Genomic DNA, 26,292 nt, shown 5'->3' with positions numbered 1-26,292 from the left:
TTGTTGCATTGATCACTTTATCATTACTTAATGCCCTTCTTTGTCTCTTTTGATCTTGTTGGTTTAAAGTCTGTTTTATTAGAGACTAGGATTGCAACCCCTGCTTTTTCCTGCTTTCCATTTGGTTGGTAAATATTCCTCCATCTCTTTATTTTGAGCCTATGTGTGTCTTTGCACATGAGATGGGTCTCCTGAATACAGCACACTGATGGGTCATGACCCTTTATCAAATTTGCCAGTCTGTGTCTTTTAACTGGGGCATTTAGCCCATTTACATTTAAGGTTAATATTGTTATGTGTGAATTTGATCCTGTCATTATTATGCTAGCTGGCTGTTTTGCCCATTAGTTGATGCAGTTTCTACAACTTGGTATGTTTTTGCAATGGCTGGTACTGGTTTTTCCTTTCCATATTTAGTGCTTTCTTCAGGAGCTCTTGTAAGGCAGGCCTGGTGGTGACAAAATTCCTCAGCATTTGCTTTTCAGTAAAGGATTTTATTTCTCCTTCACTTATGAAGCTTAGTTTGGCTGGATATGAAAGTCTGGGTTGAAAATTCGTTTCTTTAAGAATGTTGACTATTAGCCCTCACTCTCTTCTGGCTTTTAGGGTTTTGGCAGAGAGATCCACTGTTAGTCTGATGGGCTTCCCTTTGTTAGTAACCCAGCCTTTCTCTCTAGCTGCCCTTAACATTTTTTCCTTCATTTCAACCTTGGTGAATCTGATGATTATGTATCTTGGGGTTGCTCTTCTCAAGGATTATCTTTGTGGTGTTATCTGTATATCCTGAATTTGAATGTTGGCCTGTCTTACTAGGTTGGGGAAGTTCTCCTGGGTAGTATACTGAAGAGTGTTTTCCAACTTGGTTCCATTCTCCCCATCATTTTCAGGTACACCAATCAAACGTAGGTTTGGTCTTTTCACATAGTCCTATATTTCTTGGAGGCATTGTTTGCTCCTTTTCATTCTTTTTTTCTCTAATCTTGTCTTCACGTTTAATTTCATTAAGTTAATCTTCAATGTCTGATATCCTTTTTTCCACTTAATCAATTTGGCTATTGATACTTGTGTATGCTTCACGAAGTTCTTATGCTGTGTTTTTCAGCTCCATCGGGTCATTTATCTTCTTCTCTAAACTGGTTATTCTAGTTAGCAATTCCTCTAACCTTTTTTTCAAGATTCTTAGCTTCCTTGCATTGGGTTAGAACATGCTCCTTTAGCTCAAAGGAGTTTGTTATTACCCACCTTCTGAAGCCTATTTCTGTCAGTTTATCAAACTCATTGTCCATCCAGTTTTGTTCTCTTGCTCACAAGGAGTTGTAATCCTTTGGAGCAGAAGAGGCATTCTGGTTTTAGGAATTTTCAGCGTTTTCACACTGGTTTTTCCTCATCTTCATGGATTTATCTACCTTTGGTCTTTGATGTTGGTGACCTTCAAATGTGGTTTCTGTGTGGACATCCTTTTGGTTGATGTTGATACTATTCCTTTCTGTTTGTTAGTTTGCCTTCTATCAGTCAGGCCCCTGCAGGTCTGCTGGAGTTTGCTGGAGGTCCACTCCAGGCTCTGTTTGCTTGGGTATCAACAGCGAAGGCTGCAGAACAGCAGATTGCTGCCTGCTCCTTCCTCAGTAAGGTTCGTCCTAGAGTGGTATGCACCATCTGCCAGCCAAGCTCTCCTGTATGAGGTGTCTGTCGACCCCTGCTGGGAGGTGTCTTTCAGTCAGGAGGCACAGGGGGCACAGGGGTCAGGGACCCACTTGAAAAGGCAGTCTGTCCCTTAGCAGAGCTCAAGTGCTGTGCTGGGAGATCTGCTGTTCTCTTCAGAGTAGGCAGGCAGGAACATTTCAGGCTGCTGAAGTTGCGCCTGCACTGCTCCTTCCCCCAGGTGCTCTGTCCCAGGGAGATGGGAGTTTTATCTCCAAGCCTCTGACTGTGGCTGCTGCCTTTCTTTCAGAGATGCCCTGCCTAGAGAGGAGGAATCTAGAGAGGCAGTCTTCCTACAGCGGCTTTGCCAAGCTGCGGTAGGCTCTACAGAGTTTGAACTTCCTGGTGGCTTTGTTTACACTGTGAAGGAAAAACCACCTACTCAAACCTCAGTAATGGCGATGTCCCTCTGCCTACCAAGCTCGAGTGTCCCGGGTCGACCCCAGACTGCTCTGCTGCTGGTGAGAATTTCAAGCCCTTGGATCTTAGCTTGCTGGGCTCCATGGGGGTGGGATCTACTGAGCTAGACCAGTTGGCTTTCTGGCTTCAGCCCCCTTTCCAGGGGAGTGAATGGTTCTGTCTCACTGCCATTCCAGGTGCCACTGGGGTATGAAAATCTCCTGCAGCTCTCTTGGTGTCTGCCCAAACGGCCACCCAGTTTTGTGCTTAAGACCCAGGGCCCAGGTGGTGTAGGCACCTGAGGGAATCTTCTGGTCTATGAGTTGCAAAGACCATGGGAAAAGCATAGTGTCTGGGTTGGAGTGCACTGTTCCTCATGGCACAGTCCCTCACAGCCTCCATTGGCTATAAGAGGGAGTTCCTGACTCCTTGCACTTCCCGGATGAGGTGACGCCCCACCCTACTTCAGCTTGCTTTCCATGGGCTGCACCCACTGTCTAACCAGTCCCAATGAGATGAGCCAGGTACCTCAGTTGGAAATGCAGAAATCACCCGCCTTCTGCATTGATCTTGCTGGGGGCTGCAGACCACGGCTGTTCCTATTTGGCCATCTTGCCAGTCACTGCCTGCTGTGGTTTTTTGTGTTGTGGTTACCATGATGCATACACAAAATATCTTATCCTTATAACAGGCTATTTCATTGTGATAACTTAACTTTAATCACATACAAAAACTCTACACTTGCACTCCTTTCCACTTTTTATGATTTTGATGTCACAGTTTACATGCTTTGTAATTTGTATTTCTTTACAATTTATTTTAGCTATGAGTGCTTTTAATAATTATGTCTTTTAACTGTGACAGTAGGGATAAATTAGCTTTAAATACCACCTTTACTATATTAGAGAATTCTGAATATGACTATATATTATTTTTACCAGTGAGTTTTTTACTTCCATATGTTTTTGTTATTATTATCCTTTTGTTTTAGTTAAAGGGCTCCCTTTAGTAATATTTATAAAATAGACCTAGCAGTGATTAATTGCCATAGCTTTTGTTTGTCTGGGAAATATTTTATTTCTCCCTCATTTCTGAAGGACAGATTTGCTAGTAATGTAATCTTGATTGGCAGTCTTTTCCTTCAACACTTTGAATATATCATGCCATTCTTTCCTGGCATGCAGGATTGCTGCTAAGAGAATATGGCTGAAAACCATACTGGGGCTTTCTTGAATGTGATATGGTTCATTCTCTTGCTGCATTCAGTGTTCTTTCTTTGTTCTGATTTTTTGATAATTGGAATATGATATATCTTGGTAAAATCCTCTTTGGGTTGAATTTGATTGATGACATCCAAGCTTCCTGAACCTGGATATTTTTGTGTTTCACCACATTTGGGAAATTTTCAGCCATTATTTTCTTAAATATGCTTTCTGGATCTTGTTCTCTCTTATCTCCTTCTGAAACTCCTACTATGCAAAAGTCAATACACTTGATGGTGTCCCATAATTCTTATAGGTCTTTTACATTTTTTATTATTTTTTCTTTTTTATTCTCTGACTCGATAATTTAAAATATCCAGTCTTCAAGCCCAGTGATTCTTTGCCTTGATCAAGTCTGTTGTTGAAGCTTTCTAGTTAATATTTCAGTTCAGTTACTGTATTCATTATTTCTAAGATTTTAACTATTTTATTGCTTTTATTTCTTTGTCAAGCTTTTCTTTTTTATTATTAACCATTTTTCAAATGTTATTTATTTTCTATCTGCATTTTCTGTAGTTTCCTGAACTTCTTTAAGGGGATTATCTTAAATTCTTAGTGGTCTCATAGACTTGCATATTTCAGGGTCTATTACAGGAACATTATTAGTTTATTTTGGTGTCATATTTTCTTGATTTTTAAAATAATCCTTGTGTCTTTGTGTTGGTACCTGCACATTTGAAGAAATGGCCACCTTTTCTGGCCTTTGCAGGTGTTCTTTGTCAGTAAGAGACCTTCACTATTTAATATAGCCTGGGATTCTGAATAGGCCAACTGGTAGCAACCTCAGACAGGCAGATGTGGGTGTTGGGTTCTCTAGTTGGGCTGGGCCACTACCTGTGCTCTGACATTAAATGGAACTGCTGGCTGTGCTCCTGTGACAGGTGGAGCTGCTGATTGGGTTCTGCAATTGCCTCTGATTGTCCAGGGTTAGAGGTTGTCTTTCTTGCTAGATGGTACTGTTGTTTGGAATCTGTAGTTGGTCAGGGACAGGTGCTGAGCTCTAAGGCTGGGTGAGATTTCTGGGGTTGCTGCTTGATCACTCAGGGTGGGCAGGGCCAGAGGCTATGCTTCACAGCTGTGTGTGGACTTGGCTTGCCTCCTAGTCTAGAGTAGCCTTAAGCAGAACACCAATGGTGGGTTGAGTTGCTGCACAGCTACTGGGGCTGGGCAAGATCAGATGCTCCCTCTGTGGATAATCACAGACCTGCTATTGTCTTCCTATCTAGGGAATATGCAGAGAACCCAGGGCTGGCTGGGTCGCTGTTCAGCTGCTGAGGTTGGTCAGGGCCAGATGCTCCCTGTATAGGCAACTGCCAATGTGCACTTGCCTCCCAGGCTAAGTAAGGCTTAAAGACAGAATCAAGAATTGTGTTGCCACTTGACCAGTGGGGCTCAGCAGGGCCAGATATGTCTCTCCTTTTATTTTAGTTACTTTAGTAAACTTATCTAATCCTCAATAAGAGTATAAAAATATTTTATTAAATATATTTCTATGTAACATTTTGTGTTATTATACATGGCACATTTGTTTGTTTTTCTATCTTTCCTAGTGTATAAAATGCAGTGTATTTTGTTTATTGATCTTATTTTTATGAACATAATGAAGTATAAATTGAAAGAATTTGTCTGTAGATTATTCTGGATTTACAATGTGTATTATCATATAACCTGTTGGAAATAGGCATTCTACTTTTTCCTTCCTGGAAATTATAATTCTTTTTTCACTTTCTTTCCTTTTTTGCAATGATTAGTATTCCAGCATAGTGTTGAACAGCAATGTTTAATGCAGTCATCTTCATTAAGCTCCTGAGTTTAAACCTCCTACTATGATATATGATGGTAGCTATGGGTATTTTTAAATAGCTTTCTATCAGATGAAAGAAGTGCCCTTCTGTTGCTAATTCATAAAAGGTTTTCTTTTATTTCTGGATTCACAAGTGTTTTAAATCATGATTAGATGTTGAAATTTATATATGTTTTATTAGCATCTATAGAGAATCTTATAGATTTTCTCCTTTAACTTATTAAGGTAATACTTACATAAATATACATATTCCAATGTTGACCTAACCTTTTATTCCTGGGTAAGCTCAATTCGGTCATAATGTATTAGGCTTTTTAAAAATCATTTGATGGGAATTTATAAAATTTCTTATTAATCTTTTTTAAACTGCCTTATTGGTTAAATCCCCCAATTAAAAGGCACAGAATGGCAAGCTGGATAAAGAAGCAAGACCAAATGGTATGCTGTCTTCAAGAGACTCATCTCACATGCAACAACATCCATAGGCTCAAAATAAAGGGATGTAGGAAAATCTACTAAGCAAATGGAAAGCAGAAAAAAGCAGGGTTTGCAATTATCATTTGAGACAAAACAGACTCTAAACCAACAACAATCAAAAAAGACAAAGAAAGGCAATATATGATGGTAAAGGGTTCAGTTCAACAAACATAACTATCCTAAATATATATGCACCCAAAACAAAAGCACCCAGATTCATAAAGCAAGTTCTTAGAGACCTTCAAAGAGATTTAGACTTCCACACAATAATGGTGGGAGACTTCAACACCCCACTGACTGTATTAGATAGATTATTGAGGCAGAAAATTAACAAGATATTCAGGACCTGAACTCACACTGGATCAAATGGATCTGATAGACATCTACATAGCTCTCCACCCCAAAATAACAGAATATACATTCTTCTTATCACTACATAGCACATACTTTAAAACTGACCACATAATCAGACACAAAACACTTCTCAGCAAATGCAGAAGAACTGAAATCATAACAACACTCTCTCAGACGACAGCTCAATAGAATTACAGATCAAGACTAACAAAATCACTCAAAACAATACAATTACCTGGAAATTGAATACTCCTGAATGACTTTTTGAACTCCTGAATTGACTACTCCTGAATTGACTACTCCTGAATGACTTTTGGGTAAATGATGAAATTATGACAGAAATCAAGAATTTATTTGAAACTAATGAGAAAAAAGATACAACATACCAGCATCTCCGGGACACAGCTAAGGCAGTGTTAAGAGGGAGCTTTATAGAACTAAACAACCATGTCAAAAAATTAGAAAGATCTCAATTTAAGAACCTATTATCACAACTAAAAGAACTAGAGAACCAAGAGAAAATCAATCCCAAAGTTAGCAGAAGACAAGACATAACAAAATCAGAGCTGAACTGAAGGAGATTGAGACATGAAAAACCATTCAAAAGATCAATGAATCTGGAGTTGGTTTTTTGAAAAAAATTAACAAAATATATAGACCACTAGCTAGACTAATAAAGAAGAAGAGAGAAAAAAATCTGAATAAACACAATCAGGAATGACAAAGGGGATATTACACTGAGCCAAAGAAATACAAATAACTATCAGAAACTATTATGAACACCTCTATGCACACAAACTAGAAATTCTAGAAGAAATGGATACATTTATTTAAAGGTGTTAATTTATTTTTCTGTTTTGTTTTTTGTTTCATAAAACCCTTTCTCAAGGTATGATAGGTGTAATTCACATGTAAAAAGCTGTACATATTTAATTTATACAACTCAAAGAGTTTGGTGATAAGTATATACCCATTCAAATCATCACCACCAAGACTATAGACATATCCATCATCTCCTATAGTTTCCTCCTACCAGTTTTATTGTAATTATTACCATTATTTTGTTTGTTTGTGTGTGTGTGTGTGTGTGTGTGTGTGTGTGTGTGTGTGTGTAGTATGAACAGAATATAAGATCTACCTTCTTCACAGAATTTAAGAATACAATAGTTTACTGTTAGCTACAGGCACTGTGTTGTATTGTAGATCTCCAGAACTTCCTCATCTTGCACAAATGAGACGTTTTTATACCCTTTGAATATCACCTTCCTGTTTTTCCCTCCCCTCATTCCCTGGTAATCACAGTTACGCTCTATGCTTCTATGACTGATGATTTTAGATGACACATATAAGTGAGATCTTTTTTTTTTTTTTTTTTTTTTTTTTTTTGAGACGAAGTCTCGCTCTGTCGCCCAGGCTGGAGTGCAGTTGCTGGATCACAGCTCACTGCAAGCTCCGCCTCCTGGGTTCACGCCATTCTCCTGCCTCAGCCTCCCAAGTAGCTGGGACTACAGGTGCCCGCCACCTCGCCCAGGTAGTTTTTTGTATTTTTTAGTAGAGACGGGGTTTCACCGTGTTAGCCAGGATGGTCTTGATCTCCTGACCTCATGATCTGCCCATTTCAGCCTCCCAAAGTGCTAGGATTACAGGCTTGAGCCACCGCGCCCGGCGAGATCATTTTTATGTCTGGCTTATTTTACTTAACATAATGTCCTCCATGTTCATCCATGTGTCAGGATTACCTTCTTTTTATTGTCGAATAATATTTCATTATATATATGTCACTTTTTAAATCCATTCATCTGTCAGCAAATAGATTGTTTTCATATCTTGGCTACTGTGAACTATGCCACAATAAACATGGAAGTACAAGTATCTTTTTGAAATCCTGACTTCAATTCTTTCGGATAAATGCACAGAAGTAGGATGGCTGGATTATAAATTATCAATGAGGTTACTTATTTTATATAATTTTGTATACTGCAACTTTACTAAATGTATTAGCTTTAACAGTTTTTTGTGGAATCTTTAGGGTTTAACTACATGTAAGACCATGTAACATAGTTGTATTTGTATTTTCTTTAAGGAATCTGCATAGTGTTTTCCATAGTGAATATATCAATTTATATTCCCAGCAACAATGCAGCAACACCTGTAATATTTTTTAAATTAGTAATAACCAGTCTAACAAGTATGAGGTGATATCTGCTTATACTTTTGATTGAATTTCCCTGATGGTTAGTGATAGTGAATCACTTTTCATGAACCTCTTGGCTATTAATATTTATATTTCCTTTAGGGGAAATGTTTATTCATGTACTTTGCCCATTCTAAAAACTGGAGTATTTTTGGTTATTAAGTTGTATGAGTGTCTTACATATTTTGGACATTAACTCTTTATCAGGTATATACTTTGAAAATATTCTCCCATTCCACATGTTGCTTTTTATTTTGTTGATTATTTCCTTTGCTGTGCAAAAGCTTTTTAGTTTGATGTAATCTTACTTGTTCATTTTTTGCTTTCATTGCCTGTGCTTTTGGTGTCAGGGTGAAAAATCATTGCCAAGATCAATGTCAAGGAGATTTTTCTGTATGCTTTCTTCTAAGAGTTTATAGTTAAGGCCTTTTCTTTATGCCTTTATTCATTTTGAATTGATTTTTGTGTGTGATGGAAAACATGAGTCCAATATCACTCTGTTGCATGTAAATATCCAGTTTTCCAAACACCATTTATTAAAGAAACTATCATTTATCCATTTTGTAGTCTTGGTAATCTTACTGAAGATTAGTTGACCATATAGCATGGGTTTATTTCTGGGCTCTTAATTCTGTTCCATTGATCGATATGTCTTTTTAATGCTAGTATCATATGGTTTGATTACTATTAGGTTGGTGCAAAAGTCTTTGCAGTCTTTGCTATTACTTTCAATGGCAAAAACCATAATTACTTTTGCACCAACCTAATATAACATAATTTAAAATCAGGTAGTATGATGCTTATACTTTGTTCTTTTGGCTCAAGACTTACTTGGCTATTCAGGGTCTTTTGTGGTTCCATGTGAATTTAGATTTTTTTCTAATTCTGTGAAAAATGCCTTTGAATTTTAATAGTGATTGCATTAAATCTCTAAGTTTATTTGGGTAGAATGAACATTTAAGCAATATTAATTCTTCTAATCCATGAACACGATAGATTTCTATTTACTTGTGTTTTATTCCATTTCTTTCAACAGCATCTTATAATTTTCAGTGTACAGATCTTTCACCTCATTGGCTAAATTTACTTCTAATTTTTTGATGCTATTGTAAATGAAGTTGTTACCTGGATTTCTTTTCAGACAATTTATTGCTAGTGTATAGAAACACTACTAATTTTGTATGTTGATTTTGTATCCTACAACTTTGCTAAATTCATTTGTTAAGTTCTAACAGGTTTTTGTGGATTCTCTAGGGCTCACTACATGCCATGTCATCTCCAAACAGAGACAAATATGTTTCTTCCTTTCTGATTTGGTTGCTTTTTATTTTTATTTTTTATTTATTTTTTCTAATTGCTCTGGCTACAACATCCAATACTATGTGGCAAGGGTGGACACCTTTATCTTGTTCCTAATCTTAAAGGAAAGCTTTCACTATTTCACTGTTGAGTATAATGTTAGCTACGAGCTTATCATATGTAAACCAAAAATAAAATTCTAAGCTTCCCAGTCGACTGAATGGACCCCCCTTCTCAAGAAAGGGAATTCCCAAGTAAACCTGAAGGACGAGTCCAGGCCATGATGGGAAGGTGAGGTTGGACATGCCTCATTATATCCTCTTCCCTTTGGAGTTCAGGCACAACAGAGCAGCATTAACATTACAACAGAGGTCTTAAGGCTGACGAAACAGACTCTTTGTAGCAATAAAATACCAAATCCCAACCTGTGATATAGCATCACATGACAGATAGCAGGCCCTGAAAGAAATTAAAATATTTTACCCCAAAGCATATTTCTTTGACATATTTTGAAATAGCCCGGCAAAGCTGCCTCTGGTGGGTGAAATGTAAATTCTCTACAGAATACAAATTTCCCTTTCCAGGTCTTTGTCTGATCCTGAAGAGACTGATTAGCTGAGAGTCTAGCAATTTTTAAAGATCTGAATATGAAACATTTGCCATCTATTGCCTCTAAGAGTGGCCACCTATGAGACTTCATCTACATGTACGAACCTTGGTCTCCACAACCCCCATCCTAATCCAGACACTCTTTTCTACGATTCCAGGTCTTTTAGATAATAACTTAACTCACAACCATTTGCCAACCAGAAAATCTTCTAATCTACCTATTACTTGGAAGCCCCCACTTGAAGTTGTCTTGCCTTTCCAGACCAAACCAGTGTATATACCTTACATATATTGATTGATGTCTGTCTGTAATTTCTGTCTCCTTAAAACATAAAATCAAGCTATAACTCAACCACCTTGGGCACATTTTCTCAGGACATCTTGAGACTATGCCTTGGGCCTTGGTCACTCACATTTGGCCTAGAATAAACCTCTTTAAATGTTTCATAGAGTTTGACTCTTTTTGCGGACACATACATGATCTTTATTATGTTGAGGTACATTCTTTTGTTACCTAATCTGTTGGCTTTTATTATGAAAAGATGATGAATATTGTCAAATGCTTTCTCTGCATTTGTTAACATAATTATACGTTATTTGCTCTTCATTCTGTTAATATCATATATTATATGTATTTATTTGCATGTGTTGAAACATTCTTGCATCCCAGGGATAAATCCCATTTGATCATGGGGATTCTTTTAATGTTTCTTTTAATGTACTTTGTAATGATTCTTTTTATCATGAATTTGATTGGCTAATATTTGTTGGAAATGTTTGCATCTATGTTTATCAGGGATATTGGCTTGTAATTTTCTTCTTTTTTTGTGGTGTTTTTATATGGTTTTTGTATCAGAGTAATTGTGGCCTCATAAAATGAGTTTGGAATTATTTCCACATCTTTAATTTTTTGCAAGCATTTGAGAAGTATTGGCATTAATTTTTCTTTAAATATTTTGTAGAATTCACCAACAGAGCCATCTTGTCATGGAATTTTATTTCTTGGGAAGATTTTGACTATCAGTTGTATTTCTAACTCATTCCTGGTCTGGTATTTTTTTTTTTAATTCTGAAGCAGTTTTTATAGGTTGTATGTTTCTAGGAATGTATCCATTTCTGCTAGATTATCCAGTTTGTTGGCCTATAATTTTTCATAGTGCTATAGTCTAACCTTGTCTTTGGTTTCACTTTTCATTATTTTAGTTACTCATGATCAATTGTGGCCCAAAAATATTAAATGAAAAATTTCAGAAATAAACAATTTGTAAGTTTTAAATTGCACACCATTCTGAGTAGCATGATGAAATAAATCTCTATCATCCTGCTCTGTTCCATTTGAGACACGAAAAATAGCATATGTAGGGTTTGGTACTATCTGTGGTTTGTGGCATTCACTGGGGATCTCGGAATGTAACCCCTATAGATGAGGGAGAACTAGGATTGTCTCATGACATTTCATATTTGTTTCTGTGGTACCAGTTGTAATGTATCATCTTTTATTTATAATTCTATTTATTTGAGTCAGCTCTTTTTTTCTTGGTTAATCTAGGTAAAGGCTTGTCAATATTATTTATCTTTTCAAACAAACAACATTTAGTTTTATTGATCTTTTTATTGTTTTTCTATTTCATTTATTTCTGCTCTAATTATTATTTTTTCCTTCCTTCTGCTAAATTTTGGCTTAGTTTTTTCTTTTTCTAATTTCTTGAGGTATAAACTTATGGTGTTCATTTGAGATCTTTCTTTTTTCTTAATGTAGATATTGATAGCTATACACTTTTAGAGCTGCTTTTGCTGCATTCCATAGATTTCGCTATTGTTTAAAAATTTTTCATCACTATGGTTTCAATGTATCCCAAAGTTTATGTGTTGAAAACTGAATCCCCAATGTGATAATGTGGACAGGTGGGACCCCTAAGAGGTGATGAGGCCATGGGGATCCTGAGGATCCTGCCCTCATGAGTGGATTAATGCCGTTTTTGCAGAAGCAGCTTCCTTCCTCTTTCTTACTCTCTTGCCCTTCTACCTTCCTCCACGGAATTACACAGCTAGAAGGCCCTCACAGGATTCTACCTTCCTCCACGGAATTACACAGCTAGAAGGCCCTCACAGGATGTGATCCCTTGGTCTTAGACTTCCCAGCCTCCAGGACCATGAGCCAAATAAACCTCTGTTCATTATCAATTACCCAATCTCAGGTGTTCTGTTACAGCAGCATAAAGTGGACTAAGACAACCTCTGGGCATATGCTCTGTGGGCATGTTACACATGGCCTTTATTGTGTTGAGCTACATTCCTTCTATACCTAATTTGTCGAAAGTTGGTTTTGTCATGAAAGGGTGTTGAATGACGTCAAATGCTTTTTCTGCATCTATTGAGATGATTATGTTGTTTTTGTCTTTCATTCGTTAGTGTAATATTTATTGATTTGCATATGTTGAACCATCCTTGTGTTCCAAGGATAAAGCTCACTTAATCATGGTAAATGAATCTTTTAATGTGCTGTTGAATTCTGTTTGACAGTGTATTTGGTCTTTCTATCACTCCTCCTCCTCCAGTCTGTACAGCAGACTTTGGTAGACAAAGACCTTGACCAGTCAGCCTGGCTGGATACTCCGGAAGTCTCTTAAATCTTTTTTACGGATGTACCTGCTTTACTCCTCTTGTTCCTTCTTGGTGAGAGGGAGTCTTGGGATTTTCTTTTCTCAGTCCTGCAAAGCAGACTAGCTGCTGAGAGCCTTCCATTTATTTATCTCTAGGGCAATTCCCTAAAATACTCAAGATTGTGCACCTTCTCTCAATCCAGGAGAGTCAAGCTGATTGCTATCTGTGTTCTGACTGCAGAAGTTTGTATGCACATCTGCTAGGCTCAGGCACCCTGGCTGCAGGGAAGCACGTGCCCGACTGTGATGGACCAAGAGGTTCCAGCCACAGGGGGTGGTGTGTGGAGGGCTGGGGGCATGTATCAGCTGGTTGGGTAGTCAGCAGACTGTGAGGTCGCCCCTAGTAGAGTGCAGGAGCTGGCCAGTAGGTTCTGCGGCTTGTTGTTCAGGTCCACGCACTGGCTGCCGTAAGCCCCTCCTCTTTCCCTGCTCCTAGCTGCCCCCAGGTGATTCAGCCACACTGGTCCCCTCAGTGTTCTGCATTAAGTGAGACAGAAATGGGTTTCCTGGGCAGCATCCCACATGCCTGGGGAATCTGGACATTCGCTTTGCTCTCACTTTCCCCATGGCAAAAATTGTGGGCTGAGGGAGTCTCTCTTGGCACTGAACTTTGGAAGAGCAGTGAGGCAGGTAGCATGAAGCAGTTCTTACCTTCCTTCACGCATCTGCTCTTGGCTTTTTTGCCTGATCAACCAGCTGGAGCCTCTCAAGTGGCTTCCTAGACTCCTACAAAAATACCTTTGTTCATGGTAGTTGTTAAAATTAGAGTTTCTATGGGAGTTTGAGAACTGAAAACTCCTTTCACCATCCTAATCATGTCACTTCTTAGAAGGTTTAGTTGTATGATAGTTTGTATGTATAGTTTCATTATCATTCAGTCATAAGACACTTTTAATTATCATTATGACTTTTTCAGTGACCACTTAGTTATTTTTGAAGTATGTTTTTAAAGTTTCAAACATATATGAATATTAAATTTTCTTTTTCTCAATGAATTTAATTATATTGTGATTAGAAATCATCGTGTGAATCATACCAGTCTTTGTCTATTTGCGCTGCTATAACAAAATACTACAGACTGGCTCATTTATAAACAATAGAAATGTATTTCTCATCGTTCTGGAGGCTGAGAAGGCCAAGGTCTAGTATCAATAGATTTGGCATCTGATGAGGACTCTGCCCTCTGTTTCAAGATGTCACCTTGGTGCCGTGTCCTCTGAAGGCAATGAACGCTGTGTCCTCACATGGCAGAAGGGGCGAAAGGGTAAGTTCACCCCCTCAAACCCTTTTATAAGGCACTAACCCATTCATATGGGCATAGTCCTCAGGACTTAATCACCTCCTAAAAAGCCCACCTCTTAACAGTGCTGCATTGGGGATTTAGTTTCAACATGAATTTTGGAGAAGACACAACGCTAAAACCATATCGCAATACCATTTTCTTCAGAGTTTCTGCAAACGATTTTATGTGCTTGAGCCTGAGGAGAATTAATTTATGTTCTATGTGTGCTTCCAACGCTTTGCTGTGGGTGCAGCCTTCTAAGAATATCTATTAAATTGGGTTTGGTAATTTGTAGTTCAAATATTTTACATTCTTACTGATTCAAGTCACATTGCAACTTGATGGCCCATGATTAAGTGTTCAGTCTCTCCTAAGGTCTAGCCCAAGATGTATTTTTCAAAAGAATAGTAGTTATTCATAGAGAATGGCAGGGCTCTGCTCCTAAATCCTGAGGGCCTGTGCCATGATTCACTTATGGGGCCTGGCAAAGGCTCCTAACAGCATGCCTGTCTGTTACTCTCTGTGGGCCACATTTTGATCCATGCTTCCGCCAACCAAACTACAGAGCCTTTCTTACATTCTGAGCTGCAACATTAAATGCAGAATCTCTGATTAGTGAGGCCATTACATGTGGTTTGAGCCAACCTTATGTCCTTGTACCGCCACCTTACACCCTAAATATCATTTGACATGGATTCTCTGGATTTCTGGTCTGTATAGATTAGAATAATCAACTAGCTCTTTTGGAGTGTGGTTCACTTTCTAATGCATCATGCATTTTTTCCAACTTTAGGGTCCTGTTGAAACTTGAGCCTAGGTACAGGTCTAGAAGCAAAGAGGGATGGTAGGGGTGGGTCCTGAGTAGAATCAGCATTGTCTTGCGTGGCAGCTGCCTCAGGAGAGAGGCCATTACAGTTTCTTTGGGCAATGCAGGGTTGATCCCCTGAGATGAAGGTGGAGAGGCTGTTTCCAATTGACGCAGAGAGACTGAGACTGCTTTCACTGGCAGACTCATCAGCATTTAGGGTTCACTGTCCCCAGCTCCATCAGTCTTCCCATACATCCCCATTTCAACTTTCTGAATCTCATTTCTTCCCAGTCAATGCCCCCTCACATTGACAGATATTCTGAGGAACAAGTTTGGATTTCCACTGTCATTCAGCCAGTCACCAGATGAGTTCTGAATTTGGTTTTCAGCCGTCTTAGCCCGGTGGCTACAGAAAATAAGGGTCTCTTTCAGGGCACTCATGGAAGCTTTCATGTTATTTATGCAACACCAAGAAACTCAGAATTCAAATTCCTCTGCTCATATTTTCTTTCGTCACTTTCCTCACTTTCTCTAGCAAGAATAGGAGCAACCAGCCAATCTCATCTTATTCACTAGGTCGACAAACACGTTTGAAAATATGATACACCAGTCAACCCATGGTTACACCAGTCAACAGGTCGCAAATAGTGATATTTTGCATATCTGTATTGCTAGATCACAACATGGACTTTCAGTGCTTTTTGTTTTGTTTGTTTGAAGACGAGGTCTTGCTATGTTGCCTAAGCTGGCCTCAAACTCCTAGGCTCAAGTGATCCTCCCACCTCAGCCTCCTGAGTAGCTGGGACTACAGGTGTGCACAGTAATCCCAGCTCAGAGAATTTTAGAATTTTAGGGATGACTGAAAAGTCATCCCTAAAATTCTTTTTCTCTAGAAATACTCTTAGTACCAAATTTGTATTAGCGAGAGTTCTCCAGAGTAACAGAACCACTAGGATGTATACATACATATGTATGTATACGTCCTGTTGTTTCTGTATATTTGAGAGAAAGATGGAGATAAAGAGAGAAAGGAAGAGGAGAGATGGAGAGATTTAGTATAAAGAATTGGCTCGCATACATCATGGAAGCTCTTTTAGTTCCCAACTCATGGGTGAGTCAGCAATCTGGAGACCCAGGAGAACCAATGGTTAGTTTAAGTTTAAACCAGAAGACCTGAGAACCAGAAGAGCCAATGGTGTCAGTTCTGTCCAAAAGTTCGCAGGCTCAAGACACAGAAAGAGCCAGTGGTTCAGTTTGAGTCTGAAGGCCAGCAGCCTGCTCTGAGGCCAGGAAGAGCCAGTGTCCCAGTTTCAAGGCTCTCATGCAACATCATTCTCTCACTTAGGGAAGGGTCAACCTTTTGTTCTATTCAGGTCTTCAACTGATTGGGTAAGCCCACCTGCATTATGGATGGTAATTTTCTTTACTCAGTTTACCAATTTAAATGTGAATCTTATGTGTAAACACCCTCACAGAAACATCCTGACTCATACTTAACCAAATCTGAGCAAATCATGACCCAGTCAAGTGGACACAAAAAATTAACCATCACAGGGATACATCATAGGGGAAGGAAATACTTAATTCTACTCCTCTGGAATTGTAAACAATTCTATTTCCACCTAACCAAATGTTTATAACTTTATTTTTACATCTCATTGATTTTAAACGTTTAAAACAAATCATTAAAACTGAGAAAGATAAAACAACAATGCCAAGATAGAGGCTCCTGTCCTCACTCTGAGTTACTCAAGCATCCACTCCTCCTCCTCTTCTCCTCCCCTCCCTACTCACCTCCTATCTGTACCCTGGATTCCACCTCTTGGCTCAGATGAGCATGCTGCATGGAACAGGATACGCTCCCAGCGTTCTCTTGGACGGTCAGGGAGAGCTCCACATCAAACAGGCCATGCATGTTCATGTTTGTCCTGGAGTCTGCGGACAAATCCTGTCCTCGTGGACCTTTCCACTTCGCCATGGGCCGGGGGAACCAGCCCGAGGACCGACAGAGTAGTTGGATGCCTCTGTCAACATATCCCACAATGGAAATGAGAGGAACTGAGCCCAGTGCTGGGGAGAAAACAGGGAAGAGCTTAAAGCAAAGATCATATCCCAGAGCCACAGCAATTCTGAGTCAAGTGCATCAGTCCACCCCCCACCCATTCTCTCTCTCACACACACACACTGAAACCGCGACCACCCCCCGCCCATTCTCTCTTACACACACACTGAAACCATCAGTCCACCCCCCACCCATTCTCTCTCACACACAAACACTGAAACCGTCAGTCCACCCCCACCCATTCTCTCTTACACACACACACACTGAAACCGTCAGTCCACCTCCACCCATTCTCTCTCACACACACACACACTGAAACCGCGACCACCCCCCGCCCATTCTCTCTTACACACACACTGAAACCGTCAGTCCACCCCCCACCCATTCTCTCTCACACACAAACACTGAAACCGTCAGTCCACCCCCACCCATTCTCTCTTACACACACACACTGAAACCGTCAGTCCACCCCCCACCCATTCTCTCTTACACACACACACTGAAACCGTCAGTCCACCCCCACCCATTCTCTCTCACACACACTGAAACCGTCAGTCCACCCCCACCCGTTCTCTCTCACACACACACTGAAACTGCAACCACCCCCCGCCCATTCTCTCTTACACACACACTGAAACCGTCAGTCCACCCCCCACCCATTCTCTCTCACACACACTGAAACCGTCAGTCCACCCCCACCCATTCTCTCTTACACACACACACACTGAAACCGTCAGTCCACCCCCCACCCATTCTCTCTCTCACACACACACTGAAACCGTCAGTCCACCCCCACTCATTCTCTCTCACACACACACACTGAAACCGTCAGTCCACCCCCACCCATTCTCTCTCACACACACACAATGAAACCGTCAGTCCACCCCCACCCATTCTCTCTCACACACACAAACACTGAAACCGTCAGTCCACCCCCCGCCCATTCTCTCTCACACACACACACTGAAACCGTCAGTCCACCCCCACCCATTCTCTCTCACACACACACACTGAAACTGTCAGTCCACCCCCACCCATTCTCTCTCACACACACAAACACTGAAACCGTCAGTCCACCCCCCGCCCATTCTCTCTCACACACACAAACACTAAAACCGTCAGTCCACCCCCCACCCATTGTCTCTCACACACACAAACACTGAAACCGTCAGTCCACCCCCCACCCATTCTCTCTCACACACACAAACACTGAAACCGTCAGTCCACCCCCCACCCATTCTCTCTTACACACACACACACTGAAACCGTCAGTCCACCTCCACCCATTCTCTCTTACACACACAAACACTGAAACCGCGACCACCCATTCTCTCTCACACACACACACACTGAAACCATCAGTCCACCCCCCACCCATTCTCTCCCTGAAACCATCAGTCCACCCCCCACCCATTCTCTCCCTGAAACCGTCAGTCCACCCCCCACCCATTCTCTCTCACACACACAAACACTGAAACCGTCAGTCCACCTCCCGCCCATTCTCTCTTACACACACACTGAAACCGTCAGTCCACCTCCCACCCATTCTCTCTCTGAAACTGTCAGTCCACCCCCCACCCATTCTCTCTCACACACACACACACTGAAACCACGACCACTCATTCTCTCTCACACACACAAACACTGAAACCATCAGTCCACCTCCTGCCCATTCTCTCTTACACACACACTGAAACCGTCAGTCCACCCCCCACCCATTCTCTCTCTGAAACCGTCAGTCCACCCCCCACCCATTCTCTTTCACACACACACACACACTGAAACCGCGACCACCCATTCTCTCTCACACACACACACTGAAACCGTCAGTCCACCCCCCACCTGTTCTCTCTCACACACACAAACACTGAAACCGTCAATCCACCCCCCACCCATTCTCTCTCACACACACAAACACTGAAACCGTCAATCCACCCCCCACCCATTCTCTCTTACACACACAAACACTGAAACCGTCAATCCACCCCCCACCCATTCTCTCTTACACACACAAACACTGAAACCATCAGTCCACCTCCCGCCCATTCTCTCTCACACACACACTGAAACCGTCAGTCCACCCCCCACCCATTCTCTCTTACTCACACAAACACTGAAACCATCAGTCCACCTCCCGCCCATTCTCTCTCACACACACACTGAAACCGTCAGTCCACCCCCCACCCATTCTCTCTCACACACACACACTGAAACCGTCAGTCCACCCCCCACCCATTCTCTCTCACACACACACACTGAAACCGTCAGTCCACCCCCCACCTGTTCTCTCTCACACACACAAACACTGAAACCGTCAGTCCACCCCCTACCCATTCTCTCTCACACACACACACTGAAACCGTCAGTCCACCCCCCACCTGTTCTCTCTCACACACACAAACACTGAAACCGTCAATCCAACCCCCACCCATTCTCTCTTACACACACAAACACTGAAACCGTCAGTCCACCCCCCACCCATTCTCTCTCACACACACACACTGAAACCGTCAGTCCACCCCCCACCCATTCTCTTACACACACAAACACTGAAACCGTCAGTCCACCCCCCACCCATTCTCTCTCACACACACACACTGAAACTGTCAGTCCACCCCCCACCCATTCTTTCTCACACACACAAACACTGAAACCGTCAGTCCACCCCTACCCATTCTCTCTCACACACACAAACACTGAAACCGTCAGTCCACCTCCCGCCCATTCTCTCTCACACACACAAACACTGAAACCGTCAGTCCACCCCCCACCCATTCTCTCTTACACACACAAACACTGAAACCACGACCTTTGGCAAAAGCCTTCCCAAGGCCTTTTTTTCATTTGCCATTTTTTAGCAACTACTGTATATGCGTCGCTATTCCTAGGCACCAGTTATGATGAAGTAAGACAGAACTGCTTCTGATGAGAAACTTTTCAGGAGCTCAGCTACTAAAGTAGAGAGAGAGCTGAGCCGCCAGGTGTAGGAGTAACAGACCAAAGGAACGATGATCCAAATTAAAATAATAGTGAAGCCTCTGATCAGTTGCTACAAAAGTACAAGCAAGAGCTAAACCGAGGAAGATGCCAACTCCTCCCTGTTTCATCCTCCCCCATGAAATGGAATATTCCAGTTGAGGGGCAGATGGATCATCGCACGTGTGGGGCTGACTCACTATTGACGGAGGGCTGAACAAAAGGCTTCGCAGCTCTATGAATCCGGAGCTCAGGAAGGGGGTGTAGGGCGGAGGAATTAGGGTGTAAGATACTGGATACTAAGACAGAGTAAAGTGTCTTGGAGTTTGCCTTTTCTGTCACGGAGGAATGACAGCCAGCGGCTGGGAGTAAAAGGATTTACCAAGCTGGTTGCCGGTAGAGAAAGGCAGATTTATTAGAGAAAGTGGGAAAATACGTTGCAAGGAAGGCAGTGGGCAAGTTAGCAAGAAAAAAAAGGCTCGTTGGAGATTTTATAGAATGGAACTTGGGCTGATTGATAACGCCAAGGTGGCGAGGAGCCTAACTTATATTCTTTTGTCAGCTGGGATGTTTGATAAATTGAGGTGTTTGGTGATAGGCAGGAAGTCTGTGAGTTATGTATGTTATCTGGGCAGAAAGGCCAAATGTTCTGGGCCATATATCCTGGACTGTATGTCCAGGACGACAAAGAAAGGCAGACCTGTAGCTTCTCTGCTGTCTCTTTTGTTTAAATTTTCTAGACATGAAGAAAGGCATGTTTATAGTTTATTTCCTTTTTTGTTTTGTTTTGTTTTTTTGTTTTTTTTTTTGCTTTCACCTGGTCCCACCAGCCTGACTCCTTTTCCCGTTAGGACCCCACATTCTCCTCCTTGATACAAGGCACTTGAAAGTCCTGCCCAAGGCCTGAAATCCTGAGAATTAAAATGCTTGGGCTAGAAATGCAAATATGTAAAGACCAGGACAGCTTGGAGGGGCCTGAGGGCTCACCTGAAACTCTCCTCAGATTGCAAAGCATTGGCTGTACTCCAAGTCCGCTATGAGGAGGAGGCCTTCCAGGAAACGCTTTTGAAAATTGCCCATGGTCAGGCCTGAAATATCACTCATAGTGGATTTTTCTAATTTTTTTAAGTTAGTCAAATTTAGCAGTGGGGAGTTGTATACCAATTTTAGTGACACTGCTATTCATAAGTTCTGATAATCCACTCGCATCAGAGCAGCCCCACTGACAGGTTTGTAATCAGGAGACAGATTCTTCACAACTCAACGCACAACTGTAAACAACCAATTTCTTTTTTTTCCTTCTTTTTGTTCTTCTTTTTTTTTTTTTTTTTAATAGAGATGAGGTCTTGCCATATGCCCAGGCTGGTCTCGAGCTCCTAGACTCAAGCAATCCTCCTGCCTCAGCCTCTCAAAGTGTTGAGATTACAGGCCTGAGCCACTGCACCCTGCCCCATCAAATAAATTTCACTGTGAAGGGTGTGACTATGGAAGTATGGTCAAGTTAACGCCGAGCATTCAGTGATTAATTGTCAGGGGAAGTCACAGCTTCCTGGAGCTGACATTCGCTCCCTGCTGTATCAGATAAACAAAAAATCTGTAGGACAAGGGAGCAGGAATTTTTATTTGTTAATTTAAAAGTAAATTTTCATAAGGAAAACTACGTTTTGACAGTGGGGAAAAAAAGAAAGAAAGTATTGATATAAGTAATAATTTGGATAGATCGCAAGAGCATTATGCTGAATTTAAAAAGTCAGTCTCAAAAGGTCACCTGTGGTGTGAAGCTGTGTATGTAACATTCTTGAAATCACAACATCAGAGAGATGGAAAACCCCAGCCAGGGGCTGAGAAGGGGTGGGTGTGACCATAACGGGGTGGCAGAGGGAGATCTTTGTGATGGTGGGGTAGTTCTGTACCTTGATGTGATGGTGGTTACATGACTTTAAACGTGTGATAAAATACATAGAACTATACACATAAGACAGAAGGAACTTGCAGTATAGAGTGCCGCCTTCTGACTAAATGACCTGAAATTTTAAAATTTCCTTATTGAACAAACCACTCGCCAAGCCCAGGATGGTTCTCTGGGACAGCGAAGTTCTGGGAAATGAAACTGACCTGACACCTGCAGCTCCCAGGTGGCCTCCTGGTAGTAAGAAGACTGGGAGCCAATCCAGCACCCGTAGAGGCCGGCATCCAACACAGTAATGTTTTCCAGCCTCAGAGAGAGGCGCCCCCCTGCAATAGAATCCTTCACCAATTTTGTCCTGCCTTGATACTGTGGCATCTGCATAAATGGCTGGTCCTTCCCATCCCTGTAGAGGTGGACCACGCTAAAGCGCTGGCCCCTGAAGAACCGCACTTCCATGGCCTCTGCGTTGGTCTTAGGCGACAGGAAACAGGAGAACGCAGCGTCCTCCCCCACCAAAGCCTGGACAGCCTTGTTTGGCCCAAACACCTGCCACTGCCCTGTGGGAAGAAATACAAAAGATAAACAATCAAAACCCTTTATAGTGTGACCTACTCAGGGCTCCACTGGGCTGGACTGGAGATGTGCATCAGGGAGAAACATTCATCACAATCCTATTTCTAAAGCCAGTGACTCGCATTTGTATATCTCCTTACATTTGACAAACCATGTCCACGTCAGGCACCTCATTCGGTCTTGAGGAACGCCTGCAGAAATGTGAATTATTAACATTTTTATTTTCAAGATGAGAAAACCATGTTATCCCGAGGAAAAAGTCTCTTTCTGAAAGTAGAACCTTTGATTCCAGGAGATTCTATTGTCACATAATCTCCCATCTGCCCATTTGCTTCAATTAAAAAAAAAAAAAAAAAACCCAAACATCCCCTTTTCCATCTTCCTTGCTAAAAACCAAAGTTGACGTCTTTCTATTGACCTAGAGAAGAGTGTGGGCCATAAAGTCTCCAATTTGGGGCAATTTGTTAAGGTTTCCTTCAAACACAATATTACACCAATGTTTTATGGCTACTATGGAATATTTCATTTCTGCCCATGGCGCACACAATTATTTGTACTTCCTTAGTTTTTTTGGAAATCTACTTGTTCTGCCAAGTTCTGAAAGACATGCTATGGCACTGCAACAAGATTTTGCCATTTATTTTCTGTAAATTTGTTCTTTGGCACATTCATGTGTGACTTACATTTTCTGTAGCATGTACCTTTTGCACTTGTGTAGTAATTTTTTCCTTTTTACTTTAGCACTGAATGGTGCTTCATCTAGTGCTTAGTCAACATATCTTGCCTTCATTTTTGTAAAAAAAATTCTTAGTACACGTATGTCCTCACCTCACTTTTGAAACTTTCTTCATTGTCTTGCTTCAAGTGTGACAATTACATGTTTTCTGTGTGCCCCCCCTGCACAGCTCTTGGCTCTGTGGGGACAGGGCCTGATTTTCTTGCTCAGCATAGTACCCACTTGTTCAGCACAGAGCCCGTCACACAGAACAGGCTCCACAAACAACTTACTCATGTGAACGGCGAGCCCCATTTCCTTTCGTACTTGCTCATCTGTTTAACAATCATTTGAATAATTTTCCTGGTGTAAATCACTCTTACTACCCTGTAAGGATTACATTGCTTCTTAGAGACCACAAACTATGGAGGCCCACTCCCTTCACCTACTAAGTACCCACCCCTTTGATTGGCAGTGTCTCTTGATTCATTCACAAGTATCCACTTATGGTATATGGATCTACCTGTGTGTGGTGTCTGCATGTGCATCAGAGGCAAGGTGGATTACATGTGTGAATTTCTAGGTAAGTGGATATTTTTAATTCTGGCACTTAATTTTTTTTTGGTTAATTACATTTTATAAATCTTGCTGAAAGGTATTTCACTCGTGCATCTTTAAGAGTATTATTTAAGTGAGGTGTGACTTTGCAGCCTGATGTCTGACCAGCTGCTGACCTGGTGTAGCAGATGTTGAGGCCCTGCTCCTCACCACCCAACCCTGAGTCCCCCTGGAATGGGATGGGCACTTGCCTGCCTGCTGACAGCTCCGCCCCTGGAGCCTGACCTCTGCCTCTCTGCTGAGGGCTTCCTGCAACCTTTGGAACCTACTTAACCCTGGCACAAGGCAGCTCGAAGGTTTGAGATTTTAACAGTCCCAGGGCACATCTCACCCAGTGGGGAAAGGAGACAGTAGAAGTTGGAATGACTCTGAGCAGATTCCTCCAAAGGTCCCAGTGGGACTGGGTCCCAGTTGCCACCGCAGCAACCTGCTCATTAGTGCACCTCTATGGCTTCCCCTCCACTGGCTTCACTCTCTGCACTCCCTCACTTTGTTTTGCAGAATCACCTGCTCAACAATCACTGGTAGGAAGGCCCTCGTCTTAGGTCAGGTTTTGGGACCCAGCCTGTGCCAGCTGGGCTGCTATGGATGCTGCCTTCAGGGCTGTGTGGGGCTCTCGAGGCAAGGAAACATTTTCCAGGGTACCTCTGCTTCTCCGGCCAGCCTTTGCTGCTGTCATCTCTCTTGCCTATAACATCTCCTTTCACTCCTTCCACTTCCTTCCCTTGAAAATAAGAAAGGAACAAGACTGGCTGTTGTTGCAACATGCCAAGCACCAGTGCAGCTGTGTGCAGTCCACATGCACAAGCTCATGCAGTCCTCACCACAGCCCCATCAGGACTGTGAACTTATCTTCATGTCATCATAAGCAAACCGACACTTAAGGAAGCTGTGAACCATAAAGCTCGCAAGCAGATGAAATAAGAGTTTTAAAAAATAAAATGTTTCTGTCTCCAAGATTATTTCCAGGATGCTCTGCTGCCTCACCCAGAAACAGAAGGGACACAAAGAAGCTCATCAGAACATAAATGAAAACAAACCGAAATGAGAGCGTCTCCTGTTAGTAACACATATGGGTTTTTATTTTAAGGAAATACGCTCTATGTTTTGATTGCCCTTATTTCTGTTTTCTTAGCTTCATTTAGCAAAAAAGATATAGGTGGACAGGTGGCAGGATGAACCTTCACAGACAGAAAGTGAACACAGTCAACTGAATCTTCTGTGGCTGGGTACTGACCATGTAGCCAACAGCATTCTACTCCAACCTCAAGCTTCCTCTGTGAATTTTATTCAATTACTCAACATCCTATATACTAGGCTCCGTGTTAACAGTAAGTGGAAGGAGAAAGGGTGGATTTCTTCCCAGAATAAGCCAGGTTTCAGCTAATTTCCCACCTCAAGACCTGTACACCTTCTTCCACCCTCGTGTCTCGTACCACAGACATTTCTAACTCAGCATGTCTTTAGCTGGATACATTGTCTTTTCCCCAAAAATCCTAACTGTGTCTCTTCCCAGCTGGACATCTATGTCAGCAACCTTGGTACTCTAATAACCCTGCCTACACCACTTAGCCCATCTGGGACCAACACGGAATGTATTCACCGTAACACGTTGGCTGTGTCCCCGTCTACAATCATGATACCTCTTCAGCACCCGTGTTTCCATTATGGGGGCTACTATAATTGTTTCCACAGTGCCTGATCCTTCCCCAGGCTGAGGCTAGAAGCCAAAGGAATAGAAACAACAAAGATGGCTTCGTTCCATTATGCTGCAATCATCGTAGCTAAAGAACTCAAACTATTAGTTAATAAGGAGGAAACAAAGATCAATCTTACCTGATCCCAGCTTGAGGAGACTCAGAACCAAACTGAGCATGAGAGCCATGGATGTGTTCTGTGAATGGACCTCACAGCATGGAAACAGATGACAGGAGAGGTGACGGATGGATTAGAGAGAAGAGGAGAACTGGCCTAATGCTGAAGGTACGGAAGCCATGGAGAGGCTCTGCATGAGCGGAGGGCAAACTGCACTGTTCTGAGATTCTCCCCCATCGAGACACGGCTGTAATGTTCCAGAAGTATAGGGACTCTAGACTTTGAACCACTGCATTTATAGGCAGGACATAAATGTCTATCTCTTATCAAGAAAGCAAAGATAGAAATAGTGTGGATAAGATTGGAGATGAACTTTGTCCTGAGTCAAAACGATGCCCTGTGTGGGTGAAACAGGAATGTGAGATGAGGAAATAATTTTCAGGTCCAGTCTGGCAGGCAGGGATGTATGGCCATGGGATCTAGTCCTGAAAGAACATCATGTTAGCACTGGATAGTTTGGTGTCCAAGTAAACAGGCCATGCTCCATTAGTAGTAGCCTACAGCAGGTGACTTGACATTTCCTGGCACAGTCTGAGGTCATTTTGCTTACCCCTCCATTGTCTGGAGTTCAGGACCAGGACTGTAATCATGAGTCCAGATAAAAATAACTTTCTAAAATAAAACAGATCCTTAGTGTTAAACATCTGATATATTGGGAAAGGTACCAGGGCGTTCAGGCATGAGGAAACTAGTCTGTTTAAGCACACAGAAA

General features: G+C 41.8%; 1 protein-coding gene across 1 annotated transcript in view; it reads right to left on the bottom strand.

Moving 5' to 3' along the window:
• BTNL8 (butyrophilin like 8) overlaps positions 1 to 25,838 on the bottom strand; it is a 47,979-nt gene extending 22,141 nt beyond the window's left edge. The window contains exons 1-3 of the mRNA XM_077937546.1: positions 25,542 to 25,838; positions 22,006 to 22,356; positions 16,647 to 16,922 (exon numbers count right to left, since the gene is read on the bottom strand). Of these exons, the coding sequence (XP_077793672.1) occupies positions 16,647 to 16,922; positions 22,006 to 22,356; positions 25,542 to 25,590 (676 nt within the window). The 5' untranslated portion in view covers positions 25,591 to 25,838. The remainder of the gene's footprint in view (positions 1 to 16,646; positions 16,923 to 22,005; positions 22,357 to 25,541) is intronic.
• Between the last annotated feature and the right edge of the window lie 454 nt (positions 25,839 to 26,292).

Source organism: Macaca mulatta, chromosome 6, assembly GCF_049350105.2.
Source record: "Macaca mulatta isolate MMU2019108-1 chromosome 6, T2T-MMU8v2.0, whole genome shotgun sequence".
Classification (NCBI taxonomy): Eukaryota; Metazoa; Chordata; class Mammalia; order Primates; family Cercopithecidae; genus Macaca; species Macaca mulatta.
This window is presented reverse-complemented; position numbering and strand designations above follow the sequence as displayed.